This window comes from Lithobates pipiens, unplaced genomic scaffold, assembly GCF_037356315.1.
Source record: "Lithobates pipiens isolate NorthernLeopardFrog02 unplaced genomic scaffold, aLitPip1_a1.2 Scaffold_1, whole genome shotgun sequence".
In the NCBI taxonomy this organism is placed as follows: domain Eukaryota; kingdom Metazoa; phylum Chordata; class Amphibia; order Anura; family Ranidae; genus Lithobates; species Lithobates pipiens.
This window is the reverse complement of record NW_027507685.1, coordinates 7,402,821-7,419,906: the sequence shown is the minus strand read 5'-3', so window position 1 is coordinate 7,419,906 and position 17,086 is coordinate 7,402,821. Positions and strand designations below refer to the sequence as shown.

The 17,086-nt window shown below is 42.3% G+C and overlaps 1 protein-coding gene across 3 annotated transcripts in view; it reads left to right on the top strand.

The window, feature by feature from the left end:
• Positions 1-988: 988 nt before the first annotated feature.
• Positions 989-17,086, top strand: part of ATP1B4 (ATPase Na+/K+ transporting family member beta 4) — a 104,546-nt gene continuing 88,448 nt past the window's right edge. Inside the window, exons 1-3 of one of the 3 annotated variants that reach the window (XM_077477683.1) lie at positions 989-1,298; positions 1,606-1,736; positions 7,014-7,062. In XM_077477683.1, coding sequence (XP_077333809.1) covers positions 7,015-7,062 — 48 coding nt within the window. In that variant the 5' untranslated portion in view covers positions 989-1,298; positions 1,606-1,736; position 7,014. The remainder of the gene's footprint in view (positions 1,299-1,605; positions 1,737-7,013; positions 7,063-17,086) is intronic. The other 2 variants (XM_077477601.1, XM_077477766.1) reach the window with 2 other exon arrangements.

Sequence of the window (17,086 nt, the reverse complement as noted above, 5' to 3'; positions counted from 1 at the left end):
CACACCTCAGGTCTTGGTAGTTAGGATTATCGCATTTCCAAGTGAAGACTCTGACTACAAGTTGGAAGGCTGGCTGCAGGCTAGCCTGCATTTGTAGGAGGAGTCTGAGGGTATATATATATATCCCTCCTCCTCTATTAGATTCTTGTTGGCTCGTTTCTGGGATCCACCCACCCGTTCCCCCACACTTCATCATTTCATTTACATTTCATACTTATTCATTCAGGGTATGGCCTATTTTAGGCATACTGACCAGGTAGGCCAAGGCACACCTCAGGTCTTGGTAGTTAGGATTATCGCATTTCCAAGTGAAGACTCTGACTACAAATATATATATATATATATATATATATATATATATATATATATATATATATATATATATTGGTATATTGGGTGGTTGTCCATGGCACTGTTAAAAAATAATGCTTATTACATCATAATTCTTAATCTTTTTGTTCCTTAAACGGAATGAAATTCTCACGTCCTTCTGCCCCTTTTTTGTTTGATGAATATAAAAATACACAAAAAACATAAAATATGTTACTTATCATTTTTATAAATTGTTTGATAAATGCTAAATCTTTCATTCTTCCTCTAAATGATTGTGCTTGATGTTTTGAAAAGAAGGTATAAAGAAAAAAGAGGCAGTTAAAAAAAATTGTATTTGTGGATTTAACCAATTATTTTTGGCACACTGCTTTTTCGTGGTCAGCATAACAGGAGTGTGACGAGAATATGTCCTCAGCCCACATGCTGTACTTTGTGCTAAAATGTGTCCCTCTTTCTCACGTCAGAAATTTGAGAGGTGAGATTACATAGGGCATTCAAAGTGCCGTTTCATATCAAGTGTAACCTTTACCAAGCAAAGTTTTTTTATCCTGAACCTGATTAGACCTGTGCTAGCTAGTATAAGTTCAAATTTCTGCCCCAGTCTCGCCCTAATACAGCGAGGTCAGTGCCAGCCTAGCTAATTCATTTCTGTCTGGGAAATGGCCGGGCAAACAAGTCTTTTTCTGTCAAGGGTGGATGTGTTGAGATAAAAATAGTGACAATTTTTGAACTGACTGCCAGCGTGGGGACCCTTTGATTGACAGGAACATGTTGCGTGTTCTCCAGGATCAGGTCTTCTAGGTGAATGTCCATTTCACAGTCTCCGTCTACAAGATTCGGATTGTGTTCTTCTCCTTTGAAGCTCTTCATTCCAGATTGATGTTAGAAAAGATATGAGATTTGCTCTTACCATTTGACATCATTCAAATTCACTATTCCAGCCTCTATCAATAACATATTATAAGGTAACAATTATGTGCCTAATGTTCAGAATTTATATCTAAATCATTATAACTTTTTCAACTATTTCTTAGAACATATGCTAGTAATATTAACATCACTTTATTATTTATTATTATTATTATCGATTTATATAGCGCCAACAGTTTACGCAGCGCTTTACAATGTATAGGGGGGACAACACAATTGCAGTACAATACAAAAGGTACAGGAGGGCCCGGCTCGTAGAGCTTACATTCTAAAGGGAGAGGGTGGTGGTACAAAAGGTAATAGCTGCAGAGAATGACTTTATTTTTTGCAACTTTATTGCAGAATGTCTCAACCAGGGTTCCTCTCGAGGATGCAAGGAGATTCCTTGAACAATGAGCAATGTTGAATGAATCTCCTTCCTATACTAACCAGCAATACAAGAGAGCGTATTTACACTGACATCTAATATCAGGGTACGCCACATTTTTTTGCTGTCTGCATTTCTTTTCTGTTATTATTATTCATTTCATTTCTAGATTATAGCTGCATATATTCTTGTCTAGTGAAGAAGGTTGTAAACATTGGGATTGATTTAGTAAAATTAGGGAGTGGAAAATCTGGTGCAATTCTGCATAGAAACCAATCAGCTTCCAGTTTTTGTTTTTGTCAACGCTTAGAGCCGGGTTCACACGGGGGCAACACGACTTGCAGCGCGACTCACAGAGGCGACCTGCACACGACTTCAGCGGCGGCTTGCAAAATGACTTCTGTATATAAGTCAATGCAAGTCGCCTGAAGTCACCCCAAAAATAGTACAGGAACCTAATGCCGCGTACACACGGTCGGAATTCCGGACAGAAAAAGACAGATGAGAGCTTTTCATCGGAAAATGTGACCGCGTGTATGCTCCATCGGAATTTAGCTCTCTGAATTTCCGCCAGCCAAAAATTGATAGCATGTTCTCAATTTTCCCGACGGAAAAACTTTCTATCGGTAATTCCGATTGTGTGTATGCAATTCCGACACTCCAAAAAATCACGCATGCTCAGATTCAACTACGAGACAGAAGCTATTGGCTACTGGCTATTGAACTTCCTTTTTCTAGTTCCGTCGTACGTTTTGTACGTCATCGCGTTCTAAACTCAGAATTTGGTGTGACCGCGTGTAGGCAAGACAGCTTGACCTGAATTCCGTCGGGAAAACCATCAGAGATTCTTCTGACGAGAATTCCGATCGTGTGTATGCGGCATAACAGTCGCTCCTGTTAGAACGGTTCCATGGTACAGAATGGAACGCGACTTGTCAAGCGGCTAAGTTGCCTGACAAGTCGCCTCTGTGTGAACCGGGTCTTATTTGAACAAGCTGAAATTAAAAGCTGATTGGCTACCATGCACAGCTGCACCAGATTTTGCACTCTCCAGTTTAATAAATCAACCCAATTATGTATTAAAATTTGCTAGGTATGTAATGTTATTCATTCTTATACATAAGATGTTCTACAATTTAGTGATTGTGCTAATATACCGCAAACGGACGGCATTATATAATTTAACAGGGGATCCTGTAAAATATTTTAAGGGTCCTTCCAGGGTAAAAAGTTTGAGAAAGGCTGCTTTAATGAAATTAAGTTATATTGTGCCATAATTAGTAAAGGAATACAAATATACAAAGCACAGGCTCCAACTTTTTTTCCACTTTTTATTTTATTTAAAATGCTGTAAATTAGCAACTTATAGGAACATAATTAATCGGCAGGTGCTTTGCTATACAATGCTAAATTGTGTTCAATTCAGTGTGCTAAATTGTGAATCATAGTTTGCATGTTCATATCTGTTTTGGGGTAATGTTTGTCATTTGCCTATTATTCTATATATTGAACATTGTGTCTTTTAAGCATGAAGAAAGATAACACATATGGTATTGATTCTTGCTTTTAGTATTCCAAATGGACCTGCTATGAACTAACTTTCATATTATCCAATGTTAACATCTGGGGAAGCAATTTTATTAGTCTTTATAGACAGCCTATACAATCTACTGGTAAGCAGTGATGGACTGCTGCTTGTACGTCAAGCTTCTGCCCAGATATGGGCAATTATTTATTTTATCAATTTTATTCTTATACTGTATGATTTGCCATAACCATGTTACACTAGTAAAGATAACAAAGCAGAGAAGATAAAGACAGGTGAGCAGCTTTTCTGTAATGTCATGCTTTATGCCTAAATGATGGCTAGCATTAATTCATTTTTGCAATTATTACCATCTAAATATCTCATTAGGGTTAAATATCCCACTGGATATACAGCTATTGCCAATTTCAATTCCAGTAATTTATTATCACAGCAGTTACATTACTGGCATTTATAGAAGGTGCAGAAAGAAGTTCATCACAAAAATTGTTCATGGCGATCAATTGGACTTCTTGATTCATTTAATAATCATGAAGCTATACTGTATATGATAACAAAGATGAACCCTGATTGGTCACTATGGCTAAGTTTTAGGCTGGGTTCAATTTACATAACAAGCGATTGTGACTGGCTCTCAATGGAGGTCCGGGGCGGCCATGGTCCGCATTAAAAAAAAGAGTCTTGTGGGTCTTTGTGTCTTATTCAGGTGCGAATTCAGCCAAAGATTTGGACCTGAATTGCACCTGAACCGGTGCACAGGGACGCACCAGACCACGAACGCGCGGTCGCACATATGTGAACACGGCCTTACACTAAGGCTGGGTATACGTTCTTACTTTTTTCTGCTTAGTCTGTGGGCTGAATGAAAAGACAAATGGATACCCTCATCTACACAATCGAGGAATCCTTCCCACTGTCCTATTGTATTCTGACACTGAGGACTCATACATAGTTTCATAGTTAGTAAGGTTGAATAAAGACACCAGTCCAACCTGAGTGAGTGTCTACAATTGTCCCTATCCCTGTACATTGTACACTCACATCCATCCCTACCCTCAAGGAGCTCACAATCCAAGGTCCCCAATCATATACTATGGCCAATTTTGGACAGAAGCCAATTAACCTACCTGCATGTCTTTGGAGTGTGGGAGGAAACCGGAGTACCCGGAGGAAACCCATGCAGGCACAGGGAGAACATGCAAACTCCAGGCAGGTAGTGTCGTGGTTGGGAATGCGAACCAGCGACCGTTTTTACTGCTAGGCGAGAGTGCTAACCACTACACCACTTTGACTCATCCACTGTCAAAATACAATGATCAGTGCTGCAGCTAATTAGCTGCATTGGCTGATCGAATGAAAGTTTTCCAACAGTGCCATTCAACCTCTGTCAAACAGGGAGGACCTCTCACAGATCAAAATTTGTCTGATTCAGCAGAATTTTGATCCGCGTGTACCCACCTTTAGATTAATTTCTTTAATTTCACTAAGATTTCAACAAAAATCATTTCAGCAAATTGCATTGGAATCAATCGGATAGATTAATTTTTCTAAGGGTATAATCTGCTTTAAACTATCCTGGGGGTTACAGAAGCCCTTTTCAGCTATCTTGGACCTGCTTGGTTCTTATTAGCTTACTTTTAGCTTTTTTGCTGAAGCAGAGCATGATCACCTCCATTCGGGGGCTGGACCACAGGGCAGTATTCCAACATGATAATGACCCCAAACACACCTCCAAGACAACCACTGCCTTGCTAAAGAAGCTGAGGGTAAAGGTGATGGACTGGCAAAGCATGTCTCCAGACCTAAACCCTATTGAGCATCTGTGGGGCATCCTCAAACGTGATGTCATCATGGAGGAGTGGAGGAGGACTCAGTGACAACCTGTGAAGCTCTGGTGAACTCCATGCCCGAGAGGGTTAAGGCAGTGCTGGAAAATAATGGTGGCTACACAAAATATTAACACTTTGGGCCCAATTTGGACATTTTCTCTTATGGGTGTACTTACTTTTGTTGCCAGCGGTTTAGATATTAATGGCTGTATGCTGAGTTATTTTGAGGGGAAAGAAAATTTAAACTGTTATACAAGCTGTACACTCACTACTTTACATTGTAGCAAAGTGTAATTTCTTCCGTTTTGTCACATGAAAAGTTATAATAAAATATTTACAAAAATGTGAGGGGTGTACTCATTTTTGTGAGATACTGTATATGTGCCCCATACCCTGAAGTTCAGGTTGTTCACTGGCATTCCATTGATGGATTACACCATGGGCATTGTTAAGGTAGGAACAGATCCGTGGCGGCTGGTTCTCTCCACATCCCTCGCTCGTCCGTCCGCCCACCAGCCCTGCACTTACCCCTGAAGTGAAGGACACAGCTGTATCCGATGAGATGTGATGCTGTGGAATTCGGGACGATGTACAACCACCCTGGACTAAGTCCAAGGGTCCGGTGTGCCTGCCGATCACGAAGGGAAGCCAACGGGGACGCGGGACCGAAGACCAAGGGAACCGAGCCAGACCAAAATGTCAGGTGCTCTGGATGACATGCAGCAACAAGATGGATGAGAGGAAGGAGGATGGAAGCTTCTCCTCTGGGCCAGTCGGATCTCAGGACCCGCTTCCTGATTGGCCGGGAGGTGAATCAGCAAGACAATAGCAAATATCAATTTGCTTTTGTCACACAAGTGGGTGGGTTTTGGGCGCAGTGCTCTGTGACCCGAGCCCACCCTTTTTTAAGCCAATTGGAGCCTCTGGTGCCATCAATGTAAATTAGGAGGGCAGTGCCCCTGCATTCCATATGGATGGGCAGCCACTGGAACAGATATCTTTCAGGATCTGCTGCATTGTTTGACTATTACTTTGACTGCTTATGGAAAGTGAACACTTTATTTTTAGTTTTGGATAGATCAGGGAAGGGTTAAAACACCTACCATTTTTTTCTCTATTTTTCTTCAGTCTGTGAAATCTCCCTTTACTTTCTGTCATGGAGATGCAAGAAGAAGTTAGTGAAAATCCCCCAAAATTAAGAAAATGTCCCTCTTCAGAGAGAGAGAGAGAGAGTTGGCCTTGGAACATGTGTCCCCATAGAAAGATTCCCCCTTAACTCTTATTTTAGGGAAATTTTGAATTTCCCCCACTTTGTTTGAGTTACACTGGTTACCAATTTAAATCTCGAAATGGGGACTCAACAAGTATAGAAAGCTTAGCAGAGGGGGTTATTTACCAAAAGCAAATCCACTTTGCACTGCAAGTGCACTTGGAAGTGCAGTCGCTCAAAATCTAAGGGGTAGATCTGAAAGGAGGGGAAGCTCTGCTGATTTTATCATCCAATCATTTGCAAGCTAAAATGCTGTTTTTTATTTTCCTTGTATGTCCCCCTCGGATCTACAGCGACTTTACTTGAAAGTGCACTTGCAGTGCAAAGTGGATTTTCCTTTAGTAAATAACCCCCGGAGTGTCTTACCCTCTCCCCACTCTATTCAAAACTAAAAAAAAGGTCTTGTCTAAACATATACTTTAAGAAATGGAAAAGTTTTTGTTAAATAGGTGATAAGACATATTTATATTGGTCTTCAAAATATTAGAAAGGATTGTCCTTCTCAAGCTTCACTAATGTTGAGATATATGGGATCAAGGTGATCCAGACTATGGGCTTTTTGAATGTAACCTTGCAAACTATTTAATAAAAATGTACAGTATATTAAAAAATAAAATAAAAATAAATGTAAACATATGTATGCAAGGAATGTATAGCAGAATATAAAATTTAATTTCTTTACTATGCTTCCAGTGTCTGATCATATTCCATATCCTTCTTGTATGTGTTTCTTTGTAGTATGGAAAGGAATTCCTCAGACCAACATGCTATCTATCTTCATCCAGTGGTGAGTATATAAACAACTGTACTCACAAACTGAAAAGGGCTGGAGACCTTGCTTGTATTGCACCATCAACATATTACACTATATTGAAGACCATATATAATGATGAATTAGGTATATTGCTGTCCTGTAATAAGGCAGGGAGTCATAGAATGAATAACAAGCATGTTTTAGGTTTATGGTAGGAGTATATAGTTTCGATTTTACATTGACATACAGTAATCGGTATCCAGAAGGTTATCTTAAAGAGGAAGTTAGCCCTGATGAGTTTACATCCTCTTTCATTCCCTGCAAAGGCAAAGCATAATGGACTACTATGCATCGAATAGTAGCCCATTATGTGTCACTTACCTGACACAGGAGCCAGCGAAGTCACCGCTGTCCCCTGTAGTTCCGAGCGTCCATCTTCTTGGTGGGTCTCCGTAGGTCTCGCTGCTCCGGCGCTGTGATTCGCCGGAGCAGTGATGACGTCACTCCCGCGCATGCGCACAGGAGCCGAGACGCGCGGCATTGCGCGGCATCTTCGTCATCGACGATGCCAAGCTCAGTGCGCCTGCGCGCCTCTGTCTACGGCACATGCACCGTAGACAGCGGTGCCTGTCTTCGGGCAAATATCTCCTAAACCGTATAGGTTTGGGAGATTTTTCTTGGACCTACAGGTAAGCCCTAATCTAGGCTTACCTGTAGGTCAAAGTGGTTTGTAAGGGTTTACAACCACTTTAACTAAGCAGTAAAGTCACTTTGTCACAAAATTTTAAGTTAAAATTACTACTGCTGTACTTGTAATATATATATATATATATATATATATATATATATATATATATATAATATAAAATACATACCTCTTCCTATGCCACACTGGGCTTTGATGTAGAGCCTACTGAAGTTCTTCAGAACGAATGCACTAATGTGCACACGATCTAATTGTCCGGAGTACTTAGTCCGGCAAACAATCCGGCGGATAGTCCGGCTGACTCTCTACCAAACGGACTTGGCCACACACGGACGCACGGAAAGTCCGGCGATTGCTAGCGCGATGATGTACAGCACGTACGACAGGACTAGAAAAAGGAAGTTCAACAGCCAGTAGCCAATAGCTTCCTTTTCATACTTGCTTCTGAGCATGCGTCATTCTTAGTCCGCCGGAATAGCATACTCACGAACGTATTGTCCGCTGAAACCCAAGTCCGCTGAAAAAGTCAGCTGAAGCCCACACACGATCGGATTGTCCGGTGAAATGCGGTCCGGCGGACTAAGTACGCTGGACAATTTGATCGTGTGTACGCGGCATAACACCTCCAGGACTGTTGATTTCTTTTGTCCCGCCTTCTCCATTCCCTGGTTCCTTGCCTTATTAGAGGCTCTGCCACATACAGATGCCACCATATAACCAGACATAATGAGGTAAAAAAGCAGCTACTGTAAAAAAAAAAAAAAAGACTTTATAACAACTTTAAAGTTATTAAACCGAAAACAAAAACTTAAATTTCGCTTACCAATCATTAGATGTGGTGGCTGCATTTGTTTTTTTTTCTCTTCTTTTTTTTTTGTACCCAGCTTGCGGTGCAGGTGGTTACACTCACTTCTCCCCTGTGTCTATCGGTGAGCAACCTAGACACACGTGGACAGCAGCATGGTCAGATAGACTTTACATAAGTGATTAATAAATGAAAGTCTAATTTAAGCTATCTGTAGCACTAACTCCCGAAGGAGCTGCTGGTTATTTTTGGGCTTACCGTTACCTTCCGTTCTCCTTGTGACACGTCTAGGGGATGTCCCGTGGTAGATTACCCAGTAACTTGAGACTGACAATAGATCCACTTGAATGGATTTTATTTGTAAACTTCAACCATTGAACAGTCTTTTAACTTGGGATCAGAGGGTTGGAAAGGAAGTTCAGGTACTCTCAATGTCAAAGTCCAAAAACGTTAAAGAACTTGCTTACTTTGACTGCATCCAGAAAATAGCCATTCGCAGCTGAATGAGCACTCAGGTTGGACAGTCCCTCTCTCACAAGGCCTACAAGGTGCTTACTCAGGAACAAAGTCTTTGTCACAGACGTTGTTGCAGAACACGTAGGGAAACTAAGCTTGAGAACACTTGTAGGATGCCTGGATCTTTCAGCCTGCTTGGCGATATCCACAAGATCGGATTCTCTCGGTTACTTCAGCCCTTCCAGGCTCTTGTTAAGAAAACCAACCCATGAGTGGTGTTCTTCTAAAGAGTCCTCCCCTGGAATGCTTGAAGTACACTGGGTCTCTCCCGAACCGGAGACAGCACCCAACCACCTCAGAATCCTCCTCTAGTTTCCGCGCCTTGGGCTAGCCAGCCCCGAGGCGTTAAAGTCGGGTGGATCCGCACCCCAGGCCATAGCCTTCCTGAAGGCTGGTCAGGAGAACCAGGACCAAGTAGTCAGCACATTATACTGGACCGGAACCCCGAAGCACGCGATGTCCGCATCTTAAATATCCTCTCCCAGAGGGCACAGTGGGAGGGCCACTCCCACTGACCTGACTCCAAGGGAGAGAGTAATTTAAACACATGACCAGACCCTAGTTCCATGCTGCCAGAAGAGACAGTGCCCCCTGTGGCTAGGCTGAACATTTCACAGTCCAGTCAGACTGATACCCAAACCTAACTGCAGTTTAGGTAGAGTTTAATTCTAAAAAACACATAGCGTGTGCTCTTCAGGAGCCCACCGCTACATAACATTATTTAGTAGCTCAAAAAATCAAGCTTTTTTTCCTTTTGAGAAAAATGTTTTAAAGCGGAGTTCCACCCAAAAATGGAACATCCGCTTTAAGTGAAGGTGACCCCCTGACATGCTACATTTGACATGTCATTTTTTTTGGAGGGGGGGGGGAGCGGATATCCTCTTTTTTGAGAGCTGTCCAGCTACCACTTCCTATCGGGGCTCTGCGTCCCCGGAAGCACGTTCACCTCTCCCTCCTCCCTCCGTGTAATCTTCTGGGACACGTCACAGGTCCCAGAAGATTGCCAATGAAAGTGTTTGTTTCCATAACATTTTGTATTCCTGATATGTGGTGCCTGCTGTACCATGTACTTGTAAGAGAAAGTATCCTGTTCTCTTTGTATTGCTTTCTTTATTTGAAATTCCTGGTGTTCCTGCTGGTACCTCTTCTTTCCTATTAAAAACCGACCACGCTAAGCAGGAGACCACAGGGTAGTCAGTTCTCTAGGTATGCTAGGAATTCAGTGTGCTCTCCTTCAGTGGTCAGACCCTGCACAGCCTTTCACTGGGAAGATCAGTCTGCTGCTGCTTCTCCTCCCCCCAGCTTTTATGCAAATGAGAACAGAGGGAATATGATCACTTATAAAAAAAGGGGGGAAAAAAAGTATTGATAATGTTTTTTAATGTAAACATAAAATAACTGCGCTAATATCCTAAACCATGGCCCAGCAGCAGATTTTCAGTGAGATACTAACACAATGCTAAAAACTTGTTTAAAAATAAGCTGCGCCCAAATTGCCTAACATATAAACACATATAACAAAATGAATAAGGCTCCATGCACACTGAAGCTCAAAAAAGATTTTTCTGGACGCCAGATTGCTGGCAGAAAACGCTGGTTAAAAAACGTGTTTTTAACAGCGTTAGCGTTTATGGGAGTTTTTCAATAAAAATACACACAGGACACTCCAAAAATCCCACAGTGCATTCCAAATTCCCACAATGCATTGAAAAAATAGAATGCCGAACACTAATTAACACGTGTTTATGAGCGTTCATAAGCGTTTATAAGCGTTTATGAGCGTTTATCTGCATTTGTCGTTTTTTGGCGGTGAAAAACGGCACTTTGAACGCAAATTTTTGGCGTTCAGAAAAAAGACCATAAACTCCACTGCTCATTAAAGCTAAAAAACTTCCATGTGTGCATGGACACATAGGCTAACATAGAGTGGAGTTTATGGGCTTTTAAAAAAAAAAACGCCCAAACTCCAATAAACTGCCGTTTATGAGGTCCAGTGTGCATGGAGCCTAAACCAAAGAAAGATGATCTGATAACTATGGATGTGCCATTAGCCAATTTAGATCAAACCAGTGAGAATAAGTCCAGTAACATAAATAATCCAATAAGAGCGCTCAGTAATTCCGATGGATCTTTGCCACTATCTAACACCTTGGAAAGTGATCTTGTGACTTAACACCACCACCAAATGCTTTTATTGGATTATTTATGTTACTGGATTTCTCACTGGTTTGATCTAAATTGGCTTTTGGCACATCCATAGTTATTAGATCATCTTTCTTTGGTTTATTCATTTTGTTACATGTGTTTATATGTTGTGCAATTTGAGCAAAGCTTATTTTTGAACAAATCTATACACAAATGTTTTCCCTTTCATTTATATGTGAAATTGAATGGATTGTTTTTTACAAGGTGGTGGTTTACAATCACTTTAATGCAGGGAATGCATTAAAGTGGTTGTAAACCCTTACAAACCACTTTGACCTACAGGTAAGCCTAGATTAAGGCTTACCTGTAGGTCCAAGAAATATCTCCTAAACCTATTCGGTTTAGGAGATATTTGCTGAAAGACAGGCACCACTGTCTACGGCATATGCGCTGTAGACAGCGGCGCACAGGCGCACTGAGCGCGCCACTGTCAACAGCGATATGCCGCGCTTCGCCAAATGACAGCGGCGGAGCAGCGAGACCCACCGAGAAAATGGAGGCTCCAGACTACAGGGGACAGCAGTGACTTCGCTGGCTCCTGTGTCAGGTAAGTGACACATAATGGACTACTATGCGATGCATAGTAGTCCATTATGCTTTACCTTTGCAGGGAATCAAAGATGAAGTAAACCCATCAGGGTTTACTTCCTCTTTAAGGCAAAACAAAAAAAAATTGCCTTTATGACCACTTTAGCTAAATGAATACAAGCTGACCGTTGTAAACGCCCCTGCCAGTGTTATATAGTAAATCTCTCCCTTTAACTGACATTTTTACTGGACGGCTTGATATGTTAAAGGAAGTCGAAAAATAACAGACTTACTGACAGAATCAACAGGTAATAGAACTACAGCTTGCATCTTATGTGTCACTTTTTATTTTGTCCATAGTTCCAGAATTAAAGCCTTGTACACACGGTCGGAGAATCCGTCGGAATGTGTCCTATCGGACCGTGTTGTCGGATAATCCGACTGTCTGTGGTATGCATCGGACTGATTCCATCGGAATATCCGTCGGACCCAATTTTCCAACTTGTTTGAAATATTTTCCGACCAACTGGTTTCGATCGGACATACTCCGATCATGTGTAGAGAATTTTGATTGGACAAAGTGCCACACATGCTCAGATCAAATTCCTACATCAAAGCTATTGGCTACTAGCCTGAACGTAGTCCCATCGTAACGAAATTACGTCATCACGTTCTGAACGATTGGATTTTTCGACAACTTTGTCCGACCGTGTGTATGCAACAGTTTCGGACACAATCCGCCGGACACAATCCGCCGGACAAAATCCGACGGACAAAATCCACAAGATTTGGTTGTCGAAATCTCCGACCGTGTGTACAGGGGCTAAGAGTCATAAAATGGAAAATATATATTTGTTCCATAATTAGGCAATGTGATGTAATTTTATACACAGCTGATTACTTGTTCCAGAATTACTTGCTGCTACACGGTATCGCAGGCTACAGCCAGTTCTAGCAGGTGGGTATCACAGCCAGCAATCCCAGGACATATTTGCGGTGTTGGATTCACTCCTGGGACATTGTTTGCTTTCATTTCTTACTTGGCACGGTGCAAAGACTCGGCTGTGAAATTTTTTTTTACTGTGCTGGAATGTCATTAGCCATCATTCCGGTCCTCCTGAAAGCAGCTGATATCACTGAAGGTAGACAAACTGTTTAGCTTAGTAACATTTATATGAATGAATTGTAACTTAAACACCCTCTACAGCTGGGTAAATCGGTAGTACAATTTAAAAGTGGAAACCTAGAGGCACCTACAGAAACCTGAATGTTTTTTTTTTTTTAAGAGAAAGCCCAAAACCCAAGGAGTGCCTTTTTATATAACCACTACTTTTATTATTATGTAGGATTTTTGTAGCACCAACAGTTTGGTTTACAAAATGAATCAATGAAGAGTGCAGTTTGGCCCAGCACTCCTGTCTCTCATACCTCGCTGTTGGACCAAAAAATAGAAGCTCACAGACCAAAAAGAAGAGGCAGACCTAACCCCTAACTTGGGGCCTGCTGGAGCCCCAAAATATCTTTTTTTTTTTGTGATTTGTTAAATGTTTACAATAGATTTTAAGGCCTCTTTTACACGGGGCGGATCAGTAATGATCCGCCCCGTGAAGATCCGCTCGCTCAGCGGGGATCGCTCCGTTGCCCCCGCTGAGCCGGCGGCGGACACGGTGATCTCCGCACACTGTGCAGGGACCGCCCTGTCAGCTCTCCGCTCTCCTCTATGGGGGATCGGATGAGAACGGACCGTCTGTCCGTGTTCATCCGATCCGTTCTGCAGACGGATAGAAAAATAGGATTTTCCTCCGTCTGCAGAATCGGACAGTAGCGGAGGCGGACGATATCGGGTGTCTGCGGATGCTCATCCGCAGACACCCGCTATCCCATAGGGATGAATGTATGCCCGTATTTCATCCGCAAATGGATGGATGAAATACGGACATATCATCCGCATGTGTGAAAGGGGCCAATGTTTAATTTTTTTTTATGTATTTTTGCTGTGATCCCGGATCTCATTCTTTTTTTATACATGTTGTATGTTATATATTGAGTGGGTTTCACAGCTTATTCCAAGGCAGTGGTGGAATAATATACCTAAGGCCCCCTTGCACACTGGGGCGGTGTGGGCGTCGGCAGTGGTCGCCGTTTCAGCAGCGGTCTGCGGCCGCTAGCGGGGTGGTTTTAACCCCCGCTAGCGGCCGAAAAAGGGTTAAAACTGCCTGCAAAGCGCTGCTGCAGCTGCGTTTTGCCGGCGGTATAGCCACGCTGTGCCATTGATTTCAATGGGTAGGAGCGGTTTAGGAACGGTGAATACACCGCTCCTTTCCCCGCTCCAAAGATGCAGCTAGTAGGACTTTTTTCACCGTACTGCTAGCAATCCGGCTTTCACACTGGAGTGAAAGGGGCCGTTTTTTTCAGGCGCTACCCAGGCGCTATTTTTAGCGCTGTAGCGCCTGAAAACCGCACCAGTGTGAAAGGGGCCTAAGTTTGTAGTGTAAATACAAAAATGTCCCATATCCTAAAAGAAAATATGTATTTTTTTTTTAGAAATCGTACTTACCCAGGTGGATGCAGCATTGTTCTGATGCTGCATCTGTCCCCCGCCAGTTTTAAGGCTAAGAACTGAGTGATTAAGCACCACTGATCACTTGGTTCTCAGTGTTCCATTCGCAGAGAGCTGGTGATTGAAGCACTAGGCTGTGGAGGAGGCTGGCTTAGGCTCTTAGGGGCTGAGCTGAGCCAAGGTACCGATCCAGGGTTCTCCGTGGATCCCAACCATATGGGAGTGATCTTCCCCCAGTCTGGACCGGCTCTGTGACATCAGCTGACTTCAGCTAAAAATGGGTCACATGAGTGCAGAACAAACTGTACTCCTGTAATCCACAGGAGAACTATAGCCAAATGAGTTGTGGCTGTACTTCTTCTTTTAAACTCAAGGCCTTAGTAGATATAGCTTTTAAAAAAATCAATGTTAAAGTGTTACTAAACCCAGTAATATGAAAATAGTCATCCCCCCCCCCCCTGCAGTGCTCACAACTCAAAAATCTTTTTTTTTACATTAAAATACTGCCACTATATACCTTTCTGGCTGATCTGTATACCACAGTCACATGATAAACTGCAGGGTTTGTATGAGTGCTGGGTGTTTAGGTAGGAGGAGATTTCTACTGCAGCCTGTATCCTCATGCTGTTATGGGAGGTGGATCATCCATCAATCAAGACGTGACATCCCACCCAATGTGTTCTTTTTTTAGTTACATGGAGGAGGATGGAGGGACTGGACTGTCATTTAGGATCTGTATACACACCCACATGTGTGGTGTCAATATCATATGACCTCAAAAGCTCAGCAAGGAAATATTCTCTCCAGCAATAGAGACCAAACTGAGCATGTGCAGCAATACTACCGTCACTGTGTATTATCTAGCTTTGCCAAGAAAGACTCTGCAGGAGGGGGAGGATCTGTCCAGACACGATTAAAGAGCCTTTTTATACAATACAGAGGATTAATCCACAATGAGTATAACAAGCATGCTATTCTGCAGATTTTACTGTTGTGGGTTTAGTAACACTTTAAAGGAGTTGTAAAGGCAGAAGGCTTTTTATTTTAATGCATTCTATGCATTAAGATAAAAAAAAAAACTTTTGTATGTAGCAGCATCCCTCAATTACTTACCTGAGCCCCTTCTCTCTCCAGCGATGTCCACAAATGTCTAAGCTGTCCGGGACACTCCTCCTGATTGGCTGAGACACAGCAGCGGTGCCATTGGCTCCCGCGGCTGTCAGTCAAAGTCAGTCAGCCAAGTGCCCCCATAGAAAGCTGTGGCTGAGGGGGCACTTGATAGGAGGGAGAGGCCAGGAGCAGCAAAGAGGGACCCGAGGAGAGGAGGATCCGGGCTGCTCTGTGCAAAACCAACTGCACCGAGGAGGTAAGTGTAGCATGTTTGTTAAAAACAAAAAAAACTTTACAATCACTTTAATGAGCATAACTTGTATACACTTCCCTCACTGCTGCTCCCTGGCTGCTATTACAGTTTCCGGATGTGCATCAGAGAAGTGGCTGTAGCAGCTCTTGTGTAAATTGGCACTTACAGAAAGTATCTGCAATTGTCTTTGAAAAATAGAGTATAACAACATTAATATATTGTATTCATTAGTCTGCAGATCAAAGAAATGAGCTCAGTTATGCCGCGTACACAACGACCGGAATATCTGACAGATATGGTCCGACGGAATCATTCTTTTCCGATCGTGTGTGCGCTTCATCTGACTTTTTTCTTCAAAAATTCAGACGGACCTAGAAATAGAACATGCTTCAAATCTGTCCAATGGAATCAATTTCTATCAGGAAAACCGTTCATCTGTATGCTGGTCCGACAGACCAAATACGATGCAGGGGCAGCTATTGGCAGAAGCAAATGGATCAACTTACTTCTAACCTAACCCCAGACGGGAAAACATTCCCGAGGTTGGAGAGGTAGACTCTTGTGAGAGGCAGCATGCGCTATTTCACTATTCCCAATCCCTGACTGTATAACACATGGCAAAGGTCACACGCCATATGTACAGACATGAAGTCTCGGTATGTTCTCAAAGCATTATTCATTTATCAAATAATAAGCAAAAAATAATAAAAAATATTAAATAAAAAAAGAGCAAAACTGCCCCACTTATGTTTTCATTTCCCAAACCTAGAGGTTCAGGAGCGAGAACCTACAATGAGGGCAACTGCTGCAATATGTTTGTAAAAACAGATTAGCCAAAAGCCTCATGCACACGATCGGACTTTGCTCCATCGGACTTATGTTGTCAAAAAGTTTGTCCGTTCGCACAGCCAACAAAAGTCAGATGAAAACGGAAAAAGTTTGTCCGATGGAGCGTACACACGGTCGGATGTTGCTCCAAAACAGCTAATTTGCATGTCCGATTGTGTGTACGGGCCTAAAGGATTACCTCTGTTGTCACTTTAGTCGCATTTTCTCAGCGGTGCAGTGCTCTCAGATTAGTAGCAAGGGTTAAAAATGAGAAATATATAATAAACAATGGACTTGCAATGCAGCATACAGAATCATCTGGTCTTGTGTGAAGAGCTACTCCTGTATTGTAAAACCAGAGAGATCCAGATATAAACTAGCACAGGTCTGGAACTCAAGGACCCTGAGGTCAATGACTGACACTCTAACACCTGCTCCGCACAAGTCACTACATGTGTGATATTGGATCTGACCCTTTTTTATTTACTACTCAAGTGTAACATTCTGAAACCCAGTGTACTGGGATTTTTTTTTGTGTGTTTTTTT